The 17,657-nt window shown below is 48.2% G+C and overlaps 1 protein-coding gene across 1 annotated transcript; it reads right to left on the bottom strand.

The window, feature by feature from the left end:
* Window positions 1-11,922: 11,922 nt before the first annotated feature.
* Window positions 11,923-12,710, bottom strand: LOC108151627 (cofilin/actin-depolymerizing factor homolog). The gene is made up of 2 exons (XM_017280331.2): window positions 12,601-12,710; window positions 11,923-12,545 (listed from the first exon to the last, which is right to left on the bottom strand). Exons 1-2 carry the CDS (start codon window positions 12,603-12,605, stop codon window positions 12,080-12,082), a joined length of 471 nt encoding a protein of 156 aa, XP_017135820.1. The 5' UTR covers window positions 12,606-12,710; the 3' UTR covers window positions 11,923-12,079.
* Between the last annotated feature and the right edge of the window lie 4,947 nt (window positions 12,711-17,657).

Genomic DNA, 17,657 nt, shown 5'->3' with positions numbered 1-17,657 from the left:
TGGAAATGGGCCTGGGTATGGGTAGGAATGGATAGGGCGCAGGATAGGCACTGGAGAGAAGAGATAATTATGGGGAAATTCTTTGGATTTTCCGGACACAAATGGATATTAAATTTTTCCTGCTGGCCCCGGCTAATGGAGTGCCCATCTGTGCCCCGGGACTGTCGTTGGAGCAGTGGAAAAGGTGCGATTCGAAGGTGTGCTGGTCCTCAAAGAGGTTCGGTTTGCCAAGAATACGAGAAGACCTGAAGGCGAGAATGCGAGCTGCGTAAATGACTTACCATTTTCCCCATTTTAGCATTTGGCTTTTAAAATAAATATCATTAGGTAGTTAATTTTATATTTGCGCTGTGAAGTAATTAGGTTTACCGTTAACCGTTTAGGCCGAGTCCCAAGTCAATAGCGGACACGGTGAGTGGACTTCACCTGGATTGTGGCTGCCACGGCTCTGCGCTTTCTGGATAAGCTGTGTACCCGCCGCAATCGCAATGGAGGCAATGGGCTTCCTTCCAGACAGAGCATCAGAGCCTAAGCCGCACTCTGATTCGGCGGTGGCTCGCTCCCGTTGGGTGGGTTGATGGTTGGGTGGCTAGACACGGAGAGGTTTTTGGTTTATTGACTTGGGCGCCAAATCCTTTTTGGCTTTCCCTCGAAGTTCCTCGGCGACGCCGAAAACTTTTATTTAACTTTTCCCACTGTTTTTCACTGTTTCTCCACTCCGCCCACTGGCAATATTTTACGAGCATTTGCCCTTGCTGCTGCTGCTGCTGCTGCTGCTGCTGATGCTTCTGTTAATGCTGTTGCTCTAAACTCAAATTACGTTGAAATGAGCAATCTTTGAGCATCTTTGTTTTCTTCCTTTCATGCTGTTCAATCCCGGGTTCTCATTTGTTTGGAGGCAATGGCGCTAAACACATAAATCGAGTCAGCTCGCAACAATAAACCCAAGCCCGGGCCCGAGCGTGGGCACAGCAGAAAAGGCAATCTCCGATCTGCTCGAGGTGAAGCCAACAGGCAACATCCAACTGGCAACAGACAGCAGCAACGCACAGAAAAAAGCAACCACTCACTTAGCCAGTTAATTAGCTGAGCTGCCCTGCGATTGATTCGAACATGGCCAAGGGCTAGCCGAGCAAGTGGCAATAGGAATTGTAATGGTAATGCTAAAGGTAAAGGCGATAGGGTAAGGGCGGGTGTGGTGGTGTGCTGTGGTAGTGGCTATGGTCCCAGAATTCCTGGCGGCTGACCTATGCAAATACCAGGAAGGGCAGACTTAGACCCAGAACCAGACCCAGACCCAGACCCAGACCCATGCTCAATTGCCAGAAGGGCCCGCTGGCAGCTGGGAGCAATCTTTGGGTAAATAAAAACGTAAACAGCTCACTCAATGATTACACTTTATCCGGATTAGATGGACCACCAGCGTCGAACCAGAGCCAGGGCCAGGGCCAGGGGCACGTTTAATAATTCAAAACATCTGGCAACTGGTTGGCAACTCCTCAAATATGGATGAGATGGGATCGAATGGAAGAGAAATTGTTGAGGAGGCTCCACCGATAGACATTAATTGAGCAATCAGCCAGAAGACCACAAGAATAGGGCGGGGACCAGGAATAAACCTGTGCCATCACTCGTTCAGTCTGATTTCTGGCTCTGGAATACGGAAATACGAATATAAATTGTTCGGACTCGTACTTGGAATCCTCCTCCTCCTTTGTGGTTGATTTCTGATTGGCCCCCACCTTCCCCACTGTCTTCTGAAAATAAAGCCAGATGGCCTCAGGTATTAATACCTGCGACATGGCTGCCATTTGTCTCGGGATTTATTTTTGGCCGGCTTAGGTAAACGTCGGTCCAGCCAGTATGTTTTTTTTCTTTTTAGAATGATTAATATTTGTGCACGCCCCGAATCAGAACAGAACATTCGGGGGGACAAGAGGGCGAGAGTCCATTCCGATTCCGATTCTGATTCCGATCGGCTTGTGGGCTTGTGGGCCCAGGGCCTCGGTTTTAGAGTCCCCTATTGCCCATTTGGCAGGCGGCGCACGTTTGCCGGCTTACATATACACAGACATGAACCCCACACCATATACTTGCACACAAAAACACGTCTCACACACACTGACAAAATCACGAGTCCGACTGTGTGTTTGTTGGAGAAGCCCTTTAAATCGACGTTGCGCATCCGCCCCGTTTGCCGACACGCATTGAAATCTTTATGAATGGGACGCGACGCTCACTCGGCCGGCACAGTGAACACGAATGAGTGGACACATACATATGTACATATGACGGTGCATCAGCTATCATATACGAGTACAAACATATGCACTTGGTTTGGCATTCCCTACGGGGATGAATCCACACGCAAATGAAGACGGATTAGCCACACAAAATCGTCGCTCCCTACCCACTGTGCGTCCATGTGTGATGGGTGTAATTTGCATTTTGCCTTCATATTTTGGTAAAAAATTACAATGTGGCGACATGTTGCCGAAATAAATCAAAACAAGCCGCTGGTCTCGGTTTTCTCAGCCTCCCAAGACCTCCTCCCGAGACCTCCACCTACGCCTCCGCCTCCGCCTCCGCCTGCGCTTGGAGCTAAATTATGCGATGCTCTGATTTGTTTCCATTAACTTGAAGCTTGCCTTGTTCGAGCAAACGTCATAAATTCCGGCTTGAAATTAATGAAAAAGCGAGCAATTTATGCGACCGACGGCCATGATGAAGAGTCACCCAGAATATGGGCGTGTGAGGGTTGCCTAGCTGCTGGATCATGCGGCGCAACAGACAAAGCCCACTCAAGTGTCACCTGGAGAAATGAAGCCCATCAAAGGCCGTTGCACCGAATCAATGCCAAAAACAAACAAACGACAGCCATTTAGCATTCAGCCACGAGTATCATCGAAGGATACGTTGATTTTAATTTTGATTGATGACAACGCCACATCGCTATAACTTACCCGGGCCTGTTGCTATAGCTATAGCTGTGGCTGTAGCTGTAGCTGTAGCTCTGGGTGGTATCAGTTCCATGATCTGAATGTTGCTTCAAAGACAACTTTTATACCATCCACAACTCCGAGGTATCCTCAACTCGAGACCTCTGTCCGGGCACAATAGCGAGTGAAGTTCTCCAGCTGTCTAATGTTGAAACCTTCGATCATAATCTGCCAAAGCCAGCCTCCGCATGTGATCTCATATAAAGAGACCCAAAAAATCAAATAAGAGTCTTGTCTTTTTTGATCATAGATAATTATTATTACTACAAATAATTATTATCACCCACGAATAGGATAGATTATCCTTAGAGAAGTCTACTATATTGGTATATATAATACTGCTTTGCGGCTATCCGAACTAGAGGAATTTGTTCGGCTGCAAAAAAAGGAGAGGGAACGTTGTAAGTCGCGGCAGGGGCCTCGGCTCTTCTTTTACACCCGGTACTCAGACAGGATACGTATGTGAAATCGTATGATTTAAATAACTTATAGAATATATTGTACTTGATAGCAGAACCGATGCATCGCAATGACTGCCGCATGCTGTCTTGCCATGAGAGATGGAAAACACAGAGAGAAGCCATTTTAGCTTTTCTAAATTAAAAACTTAATAACTGAAATAATGAAGATATCTTCATTAAATAAACTGTTTTTGAAAAATATAGATCTTCCAAAATGTACCCAGAACAAATACACGGTGCTTTGATATCTAGAATCTTCACAATATTTCGTCAAAGTTGAACTTTGTTCCAGAACATATATATGTACCTATTTAAAATACAATATTTTTACTATTTTGGATCAATAAAGAACGTTCAATGGTCAATATCGCTTTAAAAAATATTTCTTTGATTTATATATAATATAAATACATATTTAGATACATTTGTATGTATGTACATATAAGCTGGGAGCTGAGCTGTTCTCTTTTTCGCTAATGCGATTTTTCTGAGTGTTGCCAACGTACTTGTATAACGATTTTATATCGTTTAACAGTCCCCGTTTGACACACCTGCCCCGCACAACTGGCTCCGCTCTCCTTGAAATTGCATTTCAATTTCCTTCTGTGTTGGCACTCGATGGAATTGTTATTGTTGTTTCCTTTGCTGCTGCTGCTGCTGTTTCTGCTGTTTCTGCTGTTGCTGGGGCACACAGCACGGGCAGCATAGAGAAGCAGCATGCACACACGCCGAGTGTCTAGTTCGAAGAAGACGCAGAAGAAGAAGCCTGCTGCTGCATCAAATCCACGTCGCTTCCGGCCTTTGTTTGCGATTCGATTCATAACTTTTTTCCTTCAACTTGGCTAAAAATAAAGTCGTTCGACGGCAAAAAAGCGACAAAGGCCAAGGCAAAGTCGAAGTCAAAGGCGGGGCCAAAGGCGGAGACGGAAACGGAACACACGGAACGGAGCTGAAACAAACAAGAAGTACCCCACTCCTGCTGCATGCACCATACATCGTTATCCACGTTATCGTTGTTATTATCCAAATTCGAGGCACACTCTGCATACTCTTACAGAGATCCAGGGGAAATCGCAAGTATGGATTACAATGGGCTGACAGGCGGAAGAATGGTATAGCCGTGTCCGCGCACCCACACCCCTTCCCGGTACAAAGCGGAGCGGAGGGGAGGGCAAACAGAAGGCGCGGAGCCAAGCGCAATATTTGGCAACATTAAATTAATGTATGTACATAAAAAGCAAAATAAAACTTTGACCAAGCCTCCTCCAAGCCAAGCCAAGCCTGTCTCTGGGACCGCCTCCTGCTTGCATATCTCTGGCAGCTCCCTGGCTTATCAATGTTTAAACAGTATGCAGCACCGACAACAGGCACAACAGCGACATAATAGCTTCAACAAACGGGAAGAAACTTAAATCTTTTTAAGACCCAATTTTGTTATAACTCCGTCTTTTCGTTCTAGCAGCGGAGGAGCAAACGAACGAGCGAGCACGTGTCGCCAGTGCCTGTCCCATCACAACGCTCTAGGCAGGGGCTGGGACAAGGGCAGGGCCAGAGGCACATTCTGATACGAGCCGCACTCACAATGGCTCACTTCAATGGTGTTTTGCGAGGGTGCCGCTGTGTTTGCCATCACACATCAATATATGCCTCCCCGGCGCAGTAGGTGCCACGATTTCTGCCACAGACAAAATTCAGCCTTCGATGGACGGCTCCTCTCTGTGGGACTCTGAACGATTACAGTTGTGGGATGGCACCGCTACACACCGCCATCTGAGAGGGTCGGGTCCAACTTGGTACTGGATGCTGTGGGTTTTCTATGCGGCTGGCCTCCCACCCACTTCCCCGATGAAAGCGATAGCAAGTAAGACAAATCCGCTTTTAATTAATGAGCATTGGACTTTGTGTCCGTTCGTTCGCCTGGCCTCAGAACTAATTAGTGGTCGCTTTCGCGACCTTTCCACCCACACACCATCCGCCACCGACCGCACTCTGCCTTTCCCCGTTTCGCCATTACCAGCAAAACAGGAAATTTAAATTAGAGAATCCTGCCCGAGCCCGTTCTATTTTTAATGGGCATTTGATTGACTTTGAGTTCGTTTTCCATTGCATTCCTGCATAATACATGCCATGGCCTCCGCCCTCCCAGTTGAAAGGGCAAGCGGTTTGTGATCTCTGCATTATTTGCTTTCCCACCAGTCCCACAGAGGCACACCTATCCACGCACCGCACAATCACAATCACAATTGCTGCCTTTCAGTGGGGCTGAGACGACAGAAAGGAGTGTAAGCACCGCTTATTGTGACTTATTAATTGGATCAGTCTGACCCTGATGTATAGAGGACTCTGATCTCCACTTGCTCCCTACTTTCTCTAGGCAGTACGAGTACGAGTACAAGTATGTCCATAGACACTGCAGTCGCTCGCATTGGCGGCTTAGTTTCGTGCGTATAATTAAATCTGTAAGCCGCTTATGTGGCTTCCTTCTGTGAAGGTAATGGGGGGCCAACCCCCACTCCCTGCCACTTGCACGTGTCGCCCATGTCGCCCCACTCCCTGGGCCACCCACCGTAGGAGCGACACTTGACTCGAAGATGCCGCCAGCGTGTGATTTCTGATTCCCCTTTTCGGGGCCACCAGGCAGTCACCAGCCAGCCACCGCACCAACGCACAGCCAGCGAAGCTAATTAGATGTTCACTCCCTGCTAATTGAAGACGACTCTAGCCCCCTGCCTGTCCTCTCTGCCCTGGCGTGGCAGCCCCAGCATGTGTGTGCGTTTTAGTGGCGACGATTTCTGGGACTCAGGGAAGCCCATTCGGAGCCGCAATTTGTAAAATTTTAATTAAATTCCTTTTAAAATAATCGCATTCTTCTGGCGGGAAGCCTGTCGTCGAGGTACTGTCTCAATAGAAATGACAGTTCAAACTAATACACCCTGCAGATGCTGCCCCACAGCCATTCGTACTGCTCCCCCGTTCCTTGTCATTGCCGCCGTATTTCTCGTCCAATTGCGTTTGGGATTTGAATGGCGCCAACGTACTGCACTCACCACCACCACAGCAGAGCACAATATTTCAAGTGCAGTGTAGGTCATGACTGGCGCTCCGGTCCGCTCAGAATTGGCGTCAGAGGTTTGGTTCAGGTCGGGTCGGGCCAGACCACATTACACGTCCACAAAACATTACTCAAATGGCCCCCAAATGATAGTTCACTTGAATATATAGTATATTGTAGTATTTCCCAGTAAGTGCTCCTGCAGCTGCCAACTGGGACGGAGGCACGGACGCGGATACTCTCTTCCGCGCCTCCCTATTAGGCGCCAAGTCGGTCTAAGTCGGTTAAAATCCCCCTCCTCTTTGGCTCATTAATCTTGTGTATGCTCTCATGTAAATGTGGCCAAAGCCACGGGACGAGATGGCAGTACGTCAAACCCCAGTACGCCACCCGCTTTCCTGTTCCATCTCCCGTTTCTCGTAACCTGTTTGCCACAAGAGCAAATTTGTATACCCTCACTGGAGCCTTTGTTTCGGGGCATGATGTCCGACTTAATTGTTCAATGGCTTCATGGCAAAAAAAGGACCTTTGGGTTCATTGTGTTGCCTCTGAGGAGCGCTACCGCCTCGCTTTGGTCCGGTCCCTGAGGTCGTTGCGCGTATGACATCTCTGTTTATTGTTTTTTTGTTGTTGTTCGAGCCAAAAATCTAAATACTAAGCAATCACAATTTCTGCCCAATTGGGCCTGCGGTCGGCTTATGTTTCCCTAGTGGCAGTGGCATTGGCAGTGGCAGCGGCATTGGCATCGGCATCGGCATCGGCAGACCCCTGGGGGCGCCACATGGCCATGGCCGGCACGGTCCTATTTGCGTTCACAGACAGTTTGCTGACCCACGAGCCGTGGCCCCGAATACCGATGTGGATGTGAATGTGGATGTGGTTCAGGGACCCTTTGGCCCGTTCGAGCATCTCTGCTTGCATGTGAGAGACTGGGAGGAGAGTGGATACTCAATTTCAAATTTCGAAATTGGGCAGCATATTAAATATTTAAGCGTCAAGCCATATAAATGCCAATTTTCAAACATAAATGAACTTTTTGCGATGGCTGCCCACACATCTGCCATATGGCAAACTGAGGGTGGGAAAAGGATAGAAACTTCGGATTCGGATTCTGTTTGGGCGTGGGCGTGGGCGTGGGTTCTGGTTTTCGGTTTTCGGTTTTTGTTACGTTTTTCTGTGCGGTTTCGCAGCTCTGCTCTGGTCTCGCTTTGCAATTCAAATTAATCTCAGAGCGGCTCCTGCCCGTCCGAGTCAGTACCGGGGTGTGTCTGGACTTGGACATCCCGAGTCTGGCAGTTGGCAGACCATGAGCACCCCAGCATCCTCCTACTGCTGAAATTCTTAGTGTTTTCACTGTTGCCACTTCAACGTATGTATGTACATTTGTACGTGTGTGCTTTGTACCAGGCCTTAACAGCACACAGCAGCCCCTAAGTATGCTATGCATCATGTTGAAAAGGAAACAATTCGCATCTGCCTGTCATGCCGCAAATATTTTGCATACACTTAGCATACTCGTTTCTGCCTCAAACCTGATAGGCAGGCCAGGCCATTGGTGCTGTCTCCAGTCTCTCCAAAGGTCAGCCGCTCGCTTCGCTGGACAACTGGGCTGTCCATCTGAGCTCCGATCGGATCGGCCTCTGTCTGCATCGGCATGTCCCAGTCAGAGATCACAAACAAGAGTTATGAGTTTCATAAAGTCAAAGCCGAAAAAAGTGACTGAGGTTGGGTAAAGGCGGCTGTCAGGCTCGCTGAGAGCCCGTCACTTTTAGGCCGGTTTCGGCCCGTTGTGGTACCGCTCGGGATCTTCTCTTCTTCCCTCTTCTACATTGTGAGACGCGATGTCAGCATGCTGTTCCCCCGGCTGCCCCCTTTGAAGTTTGCTCTCCTTCTGGGACATATTGTAGACATTTCCGATATGTCAGTCATGAAGGGTGAGCCCAAGTGTTGTAGCCTTTTTTCTGCTGAGAGCTGAACAGGAAACACAACAGCTGTTCCACTGTCTCCTCCTCTTCCTCATCTCTGCGGCTCCGGCGAATTTCTGAAAAATTGTGTGAATTGACACAAATATGACTTGTACTTTTTGTAAAAATTAACTTCAAACCTCTGTCGCACGGGCTGTTAAAAGTTATAAAATATACCGTAAACAGATATTGAGCAAATTTTCTGGGGTTTTTTTCAGATAGTTCAATATGCTAGATAGATTTTGAGGAAGAAGTTTTAGCAAGAATCACCTTTCTTCTGGGAGGAAATATTGAAAGCCGTAAAAAGTTATGTTTAGAATATTTGAATAGGTTTTCATTTTAGTTTCCTAAACTTAACTTTTTACGGCTTTTTTGGTTGATTAAATTAGTTGGGTTTCAATCAATTTAGAAAACAATACTTGGACAAAACTACATATATGGAAATGTATGCTAAAGTTGTCTTTAATTATTCGATCTCGATGGATCTCTCCAAAGAATTGCCCACAATTAAAATAAATATTCAGACGAAATATATTTCCTGACATTTCATACACATATTTTATTTATTTGGATTAAATATTTAATGGAATAATGGGTGGTTTCCTTATAGTATTTCTTTTTGTGTCTCTGAGTGTAACTGACCCAGGTGATATAGTCTGGATAGCCCTTACTTGCATACGAAATTGGAAAATGCGTAGTTATGGGATCGGCGTAGTCCTGCGTAATTCTGGGATCTGTGTCCATGATGCTCCGTCGCGACGTCTCTCCTGAGTGCCTCGTGCCTGAGTGCATTGCATCAGATAAGCTCCGATGGCGGCGACTGGGGCCGTACTGATAATCCAGCGAAGTAAACAAACCTACAACGGAATTGCATAAGCTTGTTTACCCCGCCATATTCTGGCACTCGCGTTGATCCTTGGCGGGGCAGCAGGAAAGCGCCACGTCATCAGCTATGGAGCCCTGCAACCTGCAACCTCCAACTCGCACCCTTGCGAACTCGAACACGAACAAAAACAGCAACAGAAACAAGGAAGCTGCTATTTATTTGAGCGTGCTGGTATGGGTCGAAGAACGTCTGTCTGTCTGTCTCCGTGGGGCTCTATTGGCTTCACTATTTGGCCCGTCACTACTTGGTGATGCTGCTGTGCCGGCGACATATGGAGCTGCTGCCACATTAGACACGCTACCTGCGCGCCCACATCCGACATCGACTGGGCACGCTCCGTCGCATCTCGTGTCAACACAATAATAACGGAACGGTACGGAAGCACAGTGCAGACAGTGCCGTACATGACAGAGACAGAGATAGAGACAGGAGGATGGGCCATTGAGAGAGATTCCGGATCGATCGACTGTACGGCAAAGCCCAAAGAGTGGCAACCAGAACCACCAGCGATTCGACTCGACTCGGCTCGGCTCGGCTCGGCTCGGCTTAATGAATTCAATTTCATAAGCACAACAAGCATAATTAAATGGAACATACATAGCTCCACCCCTCCTCAACCATCTTCAGACCAGACGCCCACTGGACGCCCAGGCGCCGCGACTTTTGAGGCATCCGGCAGGCGACAGCTGCCTCGGCTTTGGCCATCGTCTAAGCCGCTTACACGGCAATGCTTGGGCAAGCGTGCCGTGCCGCAAATTATACGGGGTGTAGCAGCAGGGGGGAGCAGTAAGGCCTGCTGGCTGCTTGGATCGTTCTCTCGACGCGAATAGAAAATGAAAACGCAAAACTTTTAAGCATTGACAGACGCATTAAGAGTTAAATCGACGTCGTTTGGGTCCTGGTGCTGCTGCTGCTGCTGGTGGAGCAAGGCTATCGGCTAATTACTTGTCAACACGATGTTCGAGTAGCGGCGGATATGATGCAAGCAGAAGCGAACCGCCGCTAGGTCGAGTCCGAAGCGACCAAAGGACTTTGAAGGGCACGGCACGTAAAACCATCACCGATTTGCTTGCAAGCGGGCACCGCTTTCGCAGACTTGAAGCTTCATTTCCGTTCAGGGTCAAAGGTAAATTCATTTCCGCAGCCCACACCTACCCGTCACACCTATCACTCTGCAGACAGCGGCAGACAGTCGGTAGTCGGTAGTCGCTGGTCGGAGACGGTTGGCGATGATGATGGGCAAAACTCTTTAAAAACTCCATCCATCCGAAATCCATCCCAGGCAAAACTATTTCCGCAGCTGACTTTTCCGTTTCTTCTGCTGCGGTCGGTCCTTGCTGTCTGTCAGTTTTCTTCTTTCCGTCCGTCCCCTGGCGAACATTTTAATTTTCCACTAGATTTGCGTGGATTTCTGTTTCTGTTTCGATTTTAGTTTTAGTTTTGTTTGCTTTTTCCTTTCGGTTTGGTTTGCTTTGATTTCTACTCTACTCTACTCTTTGTAAGGATGGAACCGTATCGTCGCGGGTCTGGACGTGGGCGAGTGAGGAGCCGCCCAAAAGGATGCCCGAATTTATGGCTCGCATCATTTGGTGAACTGTGTTCCGGCTCGCTTCTCCTCAATTTTCTCCATTTGTTCCTCTATCGTCCTCTTCGTCCTTGTCTCTGCCCCTCTCCCAGTCTCTCTCCAATCGTATGGTTAAAATTTTATCAGCTTCTGTCGTTGTTACTTTCTGCGTTTTATTTTCTTCCACGAGTATGTATGATGAATATTCCGTATTCGTGGCGTTGCCAGGCGACAACTGGGTTTTTGGCCAACAATAATATTACGACGCCGACGGCAGCTGCATCCCTACCCCTCTGCCCAGAGGCAGAAGGTCAATCGATGTGGCGCCACCTCGTGGCGCAGACAAGCATACAAGTGCACACATACGAATATTTGCATTTCCAAGTGGACTGCACTTTCAACTCCATTCCATTTCGACAAGAGCTACAGAAATCCATATGCGGGGCCAGATCGTGGAGTCCGTCGCAATTGATGTTGAAGATGACGTGCTCCTCGTCAATTTGATTAATTTCAGACTTCTGCCAAATGATATGGAAAGCCGCGGCAGGTTGGTGGCGGGTGGGTGGGTGTTGGCGTTATCCAACTTGGTCGTGATTTATGGGCGAGATAAAAAAGTCTGAATGCCAAAACTTTGCCCTCGCGCGCGAACTAAGCCAAAGTATTTTTAGCCAGCTCGACACAGCTCGCAGATAATGAGCAGAGGAAGTGAGAGGACAAAACAAATTACAGATGATACTTGGCTGCTTGACTGCTTGGCTGCTTGGATACTTGGGAAGCGTCAAGAGGCATCCATATGCCAAATGGGCTCATTAGATGCTCGGAAAATCAAATTAAATCAAGGCCTGTGGCGTCGGAAACCGAGACGGACACGCGAATGAAAACGGGCTTGAGCTTGAGCTTGAGCCCGAGGCAGAGGCTGAGGTCGATGGACACTGGGGAAACTTTGAAAACGCCCGACAGCAGAGAGGAGCCCAGATAAAGAAGAAAGCCATTTGGAACTGTAGGAATTTATTTATCCAATTTTTAATTTATTAGCCCATACCCCCTATTGGCTGGCGTAGCGTTGGTGTTGTTGGTGTTGTTGGTATTCAGTGTTGATGGATGTCCATCCCTAATCCCTGGTCCCCAATCCCTAATCCCTGGTCCCCAATCCCTAATCCCTATCCATGGCGCGCAGCTTCATCTCGACAGCTTCACGACTGATGTCGTCCAGGTTGTTGGCCTGGATGTACTTTTGGACGCCAATAAAGGTCTGAATAATGGAACTCATCGAACTGGAGTAGATCATCTTATCCCTGATTCTGGCCTGCTCCGGACACCAGAGGACAAGGATGAGCTTCAGCTTGGTGGTCGATGAGTCCATGGGCTTGAAGTAATGTTCGTATTCAAAGTCGTAGATCCCGAAGCGGCACTGACATGCTCCGTCTTCGTCCTGTTCGCCCTGAAGGTCAGCCAAGAACTCATCGTAGCTTGCATCGCGTTTTCCCAGGACATCCACAATGATCTCGCGGTTCTCTTGGACGGCAAAAACAGCATAGCGATGCGTTCTTTTCTTCCAGATTTCTTCGAAAGCGTGCTTAGAATCCTGCGTTATTTGAATGCCGGACTCCATCATAGAACTAGAGAAGAACTTTCATTACCACGAAAAAGTCGACTCAATTGAATCTTACGCACCGCATTCTGAGAGAGAGTGGGAAATTTAAAATATATTTCGATCTTGCCGTATTCCAAAACTAGAGGCAAATGTGGGAATCCCAACGGCCCGAAAACGTTACAGATTCTAAAAGCAGAGGCTACTATTACTGGGAACATATGGATTTTCGAATCGAATGAAAATGAATAATACTCGTACTATTTGTTTTGCTCAATTCAATTCGATAACTGAATGCGCTATTCGCTAAGGGATCCCCTGCGCCCTGCGCAATGCTCTCTGCTCTCTGCTCCCCGCTCCCTTCTTCTATTCCATATCCTTTGCATTCCATCGAGCCGCAGTTGCGGTCCGGAATTGCTCACTGCCTAATCAAATAGACGCCTTTTTTTATACATAAATGTTTTGTAAGTGCATATACCCGTACTCGAATACATCCCCACGCATCCGCATCCGCATCCGCATCCTCTGCAGGCCATCCACCGGCAGACGTGGCGCGTGTTTGTGCATGCAAATCAGCTAAATGCTTCCCGGCCGCCACTGTGTCGGGCCCGAGATGGGCTTGGTGGATGCGGCATGCAACCGCAGCTCTTTGTGGACCGTTTAATGCACCATTTTGTTCCGCCTTCTGCTTCTGCTGCTACTGCCACTGCTGCTGACGCTGCTGCCGGTGCAGAGGCTGCGGGGGTGGGATGGGATGGGGGGTGGGTTTCGTTTTGTTTTTGTTGCATACAGATGGGTGTGGATGTGTGGCAAGTTGTTGCGACATGATGCCTGACAGAAAAACAAAGGGTCGGATAACAGCTCCCAGTCGGCGTCCCACGACATGGACTGCCACTGCCATTGCCATTGCCAGCGATCACAATCAATGGCTACCTCAATATTCATTAGGCTGGACTGTAACTCTAACCAAATGATGGAGCTTTGATCGCTCATATTTTAAATCGAGAATCCTTACCGAACAGAGTAAAGTAAAGGGTGGTCCCTGCCTCTCCTGCCATTAAGCCCCTCTACCAGGTGCGCCTGTATCTGGTTTATCTGTAAATGGCAGAGTACAAGTAACTCGAAACCTGAAGAGGACCGCTTGCCGTGCACTTAATTTCCTAATTAAACTTCGTCAGAGGTACACACAAATTGGCATTCATTTAGCATTGAAAACTTTAAGTGCCATGTGCCATGTGCCATGTGCCATGTACCATGTGGCATGTGCTATCCCTTGCCAGATGTCTCCAGCACTCCACTGCCGAATGAATGATGAATTCAAATGATTCCCATTCACATTCAAATACAGAAACAGATACACATCCATAGGTGGAGAGGTCCCAGATTACCGACGACAAATTAAGCTCAATTGGAGCTATCTGCGAATGTTTCATCGGTGGGTGGGTCGCTGTTTCGATGGTTGAGAGCGGCCCCCTACCCATTCCATCCCGCAGCCCGCATTCCCCATTCCGGTACGCCATCCGCAGGCCACAGAATTGAAAGGAACACGAAAGAGCCAACGCCTTTCTCAGGACAAGCCTCAGGCTGAAGCTAAGGCAGAAGGCAGAAGGCAGAAGTTCCATTTGAGAATACCATCCCCATCCTCTCGGCCCAGTTCTAAAGTTCTGTTAGGTTTAAATTCTATGCGCTGCCGGGTTCGACTCATGCATATTTAAGCGCTTTTCTTTCTGTAATCAACATGTATGGCTTATACTTTTATGCCATTAAGAGCAGCACCAGGTCACCAGCACCAGTTTTCCAGAGAGAGAGAGAGAGAGAGTGTGTGAAAACAGCACTCCGACGGCCTTCGGCATGAGGTTACGTACCATCACGACCCTCACGGGCAGGTCACGTGCTCTTCGCTAAAGCGAATCTCTAGGGTAACCTTGCTTCGCCAGGAAAGGCAACACCAACACCAAATGGCAAAACCAACACCAACGTGGCTGTAAATTAAACACAAAATAACGTAAAATACACTCGAGGCGGCCACAAAGTATATGGTGGGCACTGCGAGGGGCAGGAACCAAGAAGAACAACAAGTTACGGGGTATTAAAGAGCACAAGCTGCGGGGGCAACTGCGACGCGTTGGCCACCAGCCACCAGCCACCAGGCCGCAAAAGCAAAAGCCGCCCGGCGGCCATTGTTCAACGGAGATTTCGTTTTTATTACGCGTAAATGAAAGACATTTGTCGTTGAATTTCGCGCCAACGGGAACTGCGTGAGGGAGATAGCCATCCTGCCATCCTGCGATCCTGCCAACCAGCCATCCCCATCCATCCATCACAGGTCCTCCATCCCTCCACAGCCAGTCCCGCCCGCACTAAGCTGTGTGATAAAAATCTCTCTTAACTGCGGCCATGCGTCTCAGTTTTCCATCCCACAGGCCAGGCACAGCACAGACACAGGCACAGGCACAGGCACAGACCAAGCAGTGGCACACGCCGCATGTAATAACAGACGTTAAAATGTTAACCAACATGCGAATGATTAGCAAGCAATCGAAGCAATCGCAAAGACCATTAGAACGACACGGACCAAAGGTGGGGGTCGGCCGTGTCGAATCAAAGTTCACGACATTCTGGTTGGGGGGCGTTTTTCGGGAGGGAAACTTGGAAACGTCAACTTTGGGAAACTATTTGGAATGGAAAGAAAAGAGCCTGCTGTTCATTTGGGCTTTGGAATGGTGGCGGAGGGGGCGCATGCTAAATGGAAAAACATTTTTGATTCAATTATTCTGGTACTATTCAGACCAAGCAGCAACAGCCCCTTCCTCCTTTTCAGCCATATGGTGGCCTACGAGGAAGGATTCCCTGAGTTTAATTGGTCCGAACAGCTGTACTTTTCTGCCCCGCTTGTTTTATTTGTGTCCTGCGGCAAAAGCAAAAGTAACATCAACAGCAAGATCCGTAAACAATAGAATTAGATGTCGTCATTCCAAAAGTAAACCTAGGTACGTAGGAGTACGAGTACTCTTCCGAGTACACTCGTATTTGGCATGCCTAGGCCTTTAGGGAAATTCTTTTGTAGCAGTTCAGAAGATTTTGATTGCCCCCGTCTTTTGTAGCCTCACTCAAATGTCCTTTCAACAAATTAGTGGTGAGAGCAATCGGGTCGCCTAGCTTAAGGGCCAGAGCATTTGTCTTGAGAACATGTGCGGCCACTGCAAGCGAAACACGTGTGTCGTTCTTAATGTCATTCTGGGCCCCGTGCTTTCCAGCCTGACTGACCCGGGCCTAGCCTGTGCCCTCTGCATGGGAAGAGAGCAAAGTTAACGACGAAATTTGAGCACTTTTACACCTGAACCGAACCGTCTGCAGGGTTCATGGCGTCGGCGAGTTGTGTGCAATGACAGCACCCAGATGACAGATTGCTCAGATACAGTCGGGGCTGCAAGGCTCTGGGCAATTGGTGCCTGCAGTCTGGTCTCTACGGGATTTACTCAGAGTCGTGTATGAATATGTATTCAGCACACCTTTTGGCCACTCTTTTATGGTAGACTGGGTGTGTGATATCATTCCCCACTTGTCGACACTTTGCAAGGCTCTCAAGACGTGTCTGCGTGCACCTCCAGTCCTCATCCTTCCGCTATTATGTGCGCCTGATGTTCATTAAAGCCAGCCATTTTCACCTTACAACAGCCAGTCGTTCGAAGATTCTTTGAGCATCCGGAAACGGATACAGAGACAGCAACAGAGGCAGCGGCAGAGGCAGGCCAATAGGCCCGGTCAGTGCCTCTGCCTCGGCTTTGTTTATGTACAGATACTCGAAGGTGTCTCCGTCGTTTAATGCTCAAAGAACAGAAAAAAAGCTATATGTATCAGAGACATCAAAGTGCATTTGAAATGGAATAAAATTCAGAAATTACCCATAACTGTGGAGGCATTTAAGAAAGAGACAAAGGCTGGCTTTCCCACTCAATCCGCACCCATATCGCACAGCCAGGATACCATTTTGTCAACTGTGATTCCTTGTAGGGCTCTCATGCTCATCTCTGCGCAGCATCCCCCATCGCTATTGACATCATCTGCGACTCCAGCTTTCAGTCTGTTTCCGCTTTCGCTTCCGTTTCCGAGGCGGTAAAAATCCGAAACGCTTTAAGGTTCGGTGGCAATGGCGAAGCCAAAGTGATGCACAATAAATCGCAATCGCAGAGTGGCAATTAGCGAATCACAATTGCCAGTCCTGCTTTCAATTTGCCTTGGATTCACACATGCTCTTCCCCCTCTCTCACTCTCTCTGTGGTCATTAGCGTTTCCTTATCCCCTGGTGTAGAGAGCATCACAATTAGATCACCATTAGTGGGAGGAAGTGGTACCGGTACCAGTAACAGTAACAGAAGGCAGAAGGCAGAAAGCAGAAGACAGACCCCAGCGCATAGATGTCTTGAGTCCAACAGTGCGTATGCGCAATTTGGAAATAGTTTCAGTGGAGAGAAAATCATTTGCCACATGAATTAAATGGAATGGAAGGAGGGGTTTTAAATATTTTCTTCAACTATTTTGTCCAAAGTATCGAGTGGACGGGAACCTCTCTGAAATCTTTCTGACCAATGACAATGCGGTAGGTAGGTTCCCATTGCCTCTCACACTTCCACCCACACCGACCCGAACTGAGGCCAAGTGCCGCTCCAATACCGTCCCATTTCGACTGCGACTGCAACTACGTTATGCTGCAGATGGGTCGAAGGTTGGGGCTGCTTTGAGAGACGGATCTCGAACTTAATTGGCATTCCATCCTTTCGACTGATTGCTTCCTAGAGTGCGGTTCGCTGCATCTTTGACACCTGGCTCGACCAGAGGTTGCATCCAATTCGAATGCCCAATGCGATCCAGCGACATATTTTGCCATCCACTGGCCAGAAACAGGAAACTGGAGTCTCGAGCCATGCGCCAGGAGACCAGATAAAGACCGTATTGACCACACGTGCACGGGAAGCGATTAATGTGTCTCTGTTTCTCGGATAAGTGGCATTACACAGGACATAAACGAGGCTCGTTGATCCTTTTAAGTGCATTGCATCGAATTAACACGGCATGATTAACACGAGTGGTGATTAATGCGCATCACGTGTTCGTTTTCATCCAACAGCAACAGAAAATA

This window comes from Drosophila miranda, chromosome XL (genome assembly GCF_003369915.1).
Source record: "Drosophila miranda strain MSH22 chromosome XL, D.miranda_PacBio2.1, whole genome shotgun sequence".
Taxonomy (NCBI): Eukaryota; Metazoa; Arthropoda; class Insecta; order Diptera; family Drosophilidae; genus Drosophila; species Drosophila miranda.
The sequence above is the reverse complement of the archived record's forward strand: the minus strand, read 5'-3'. Positions and strand labels throughout refer to the sequence as shown.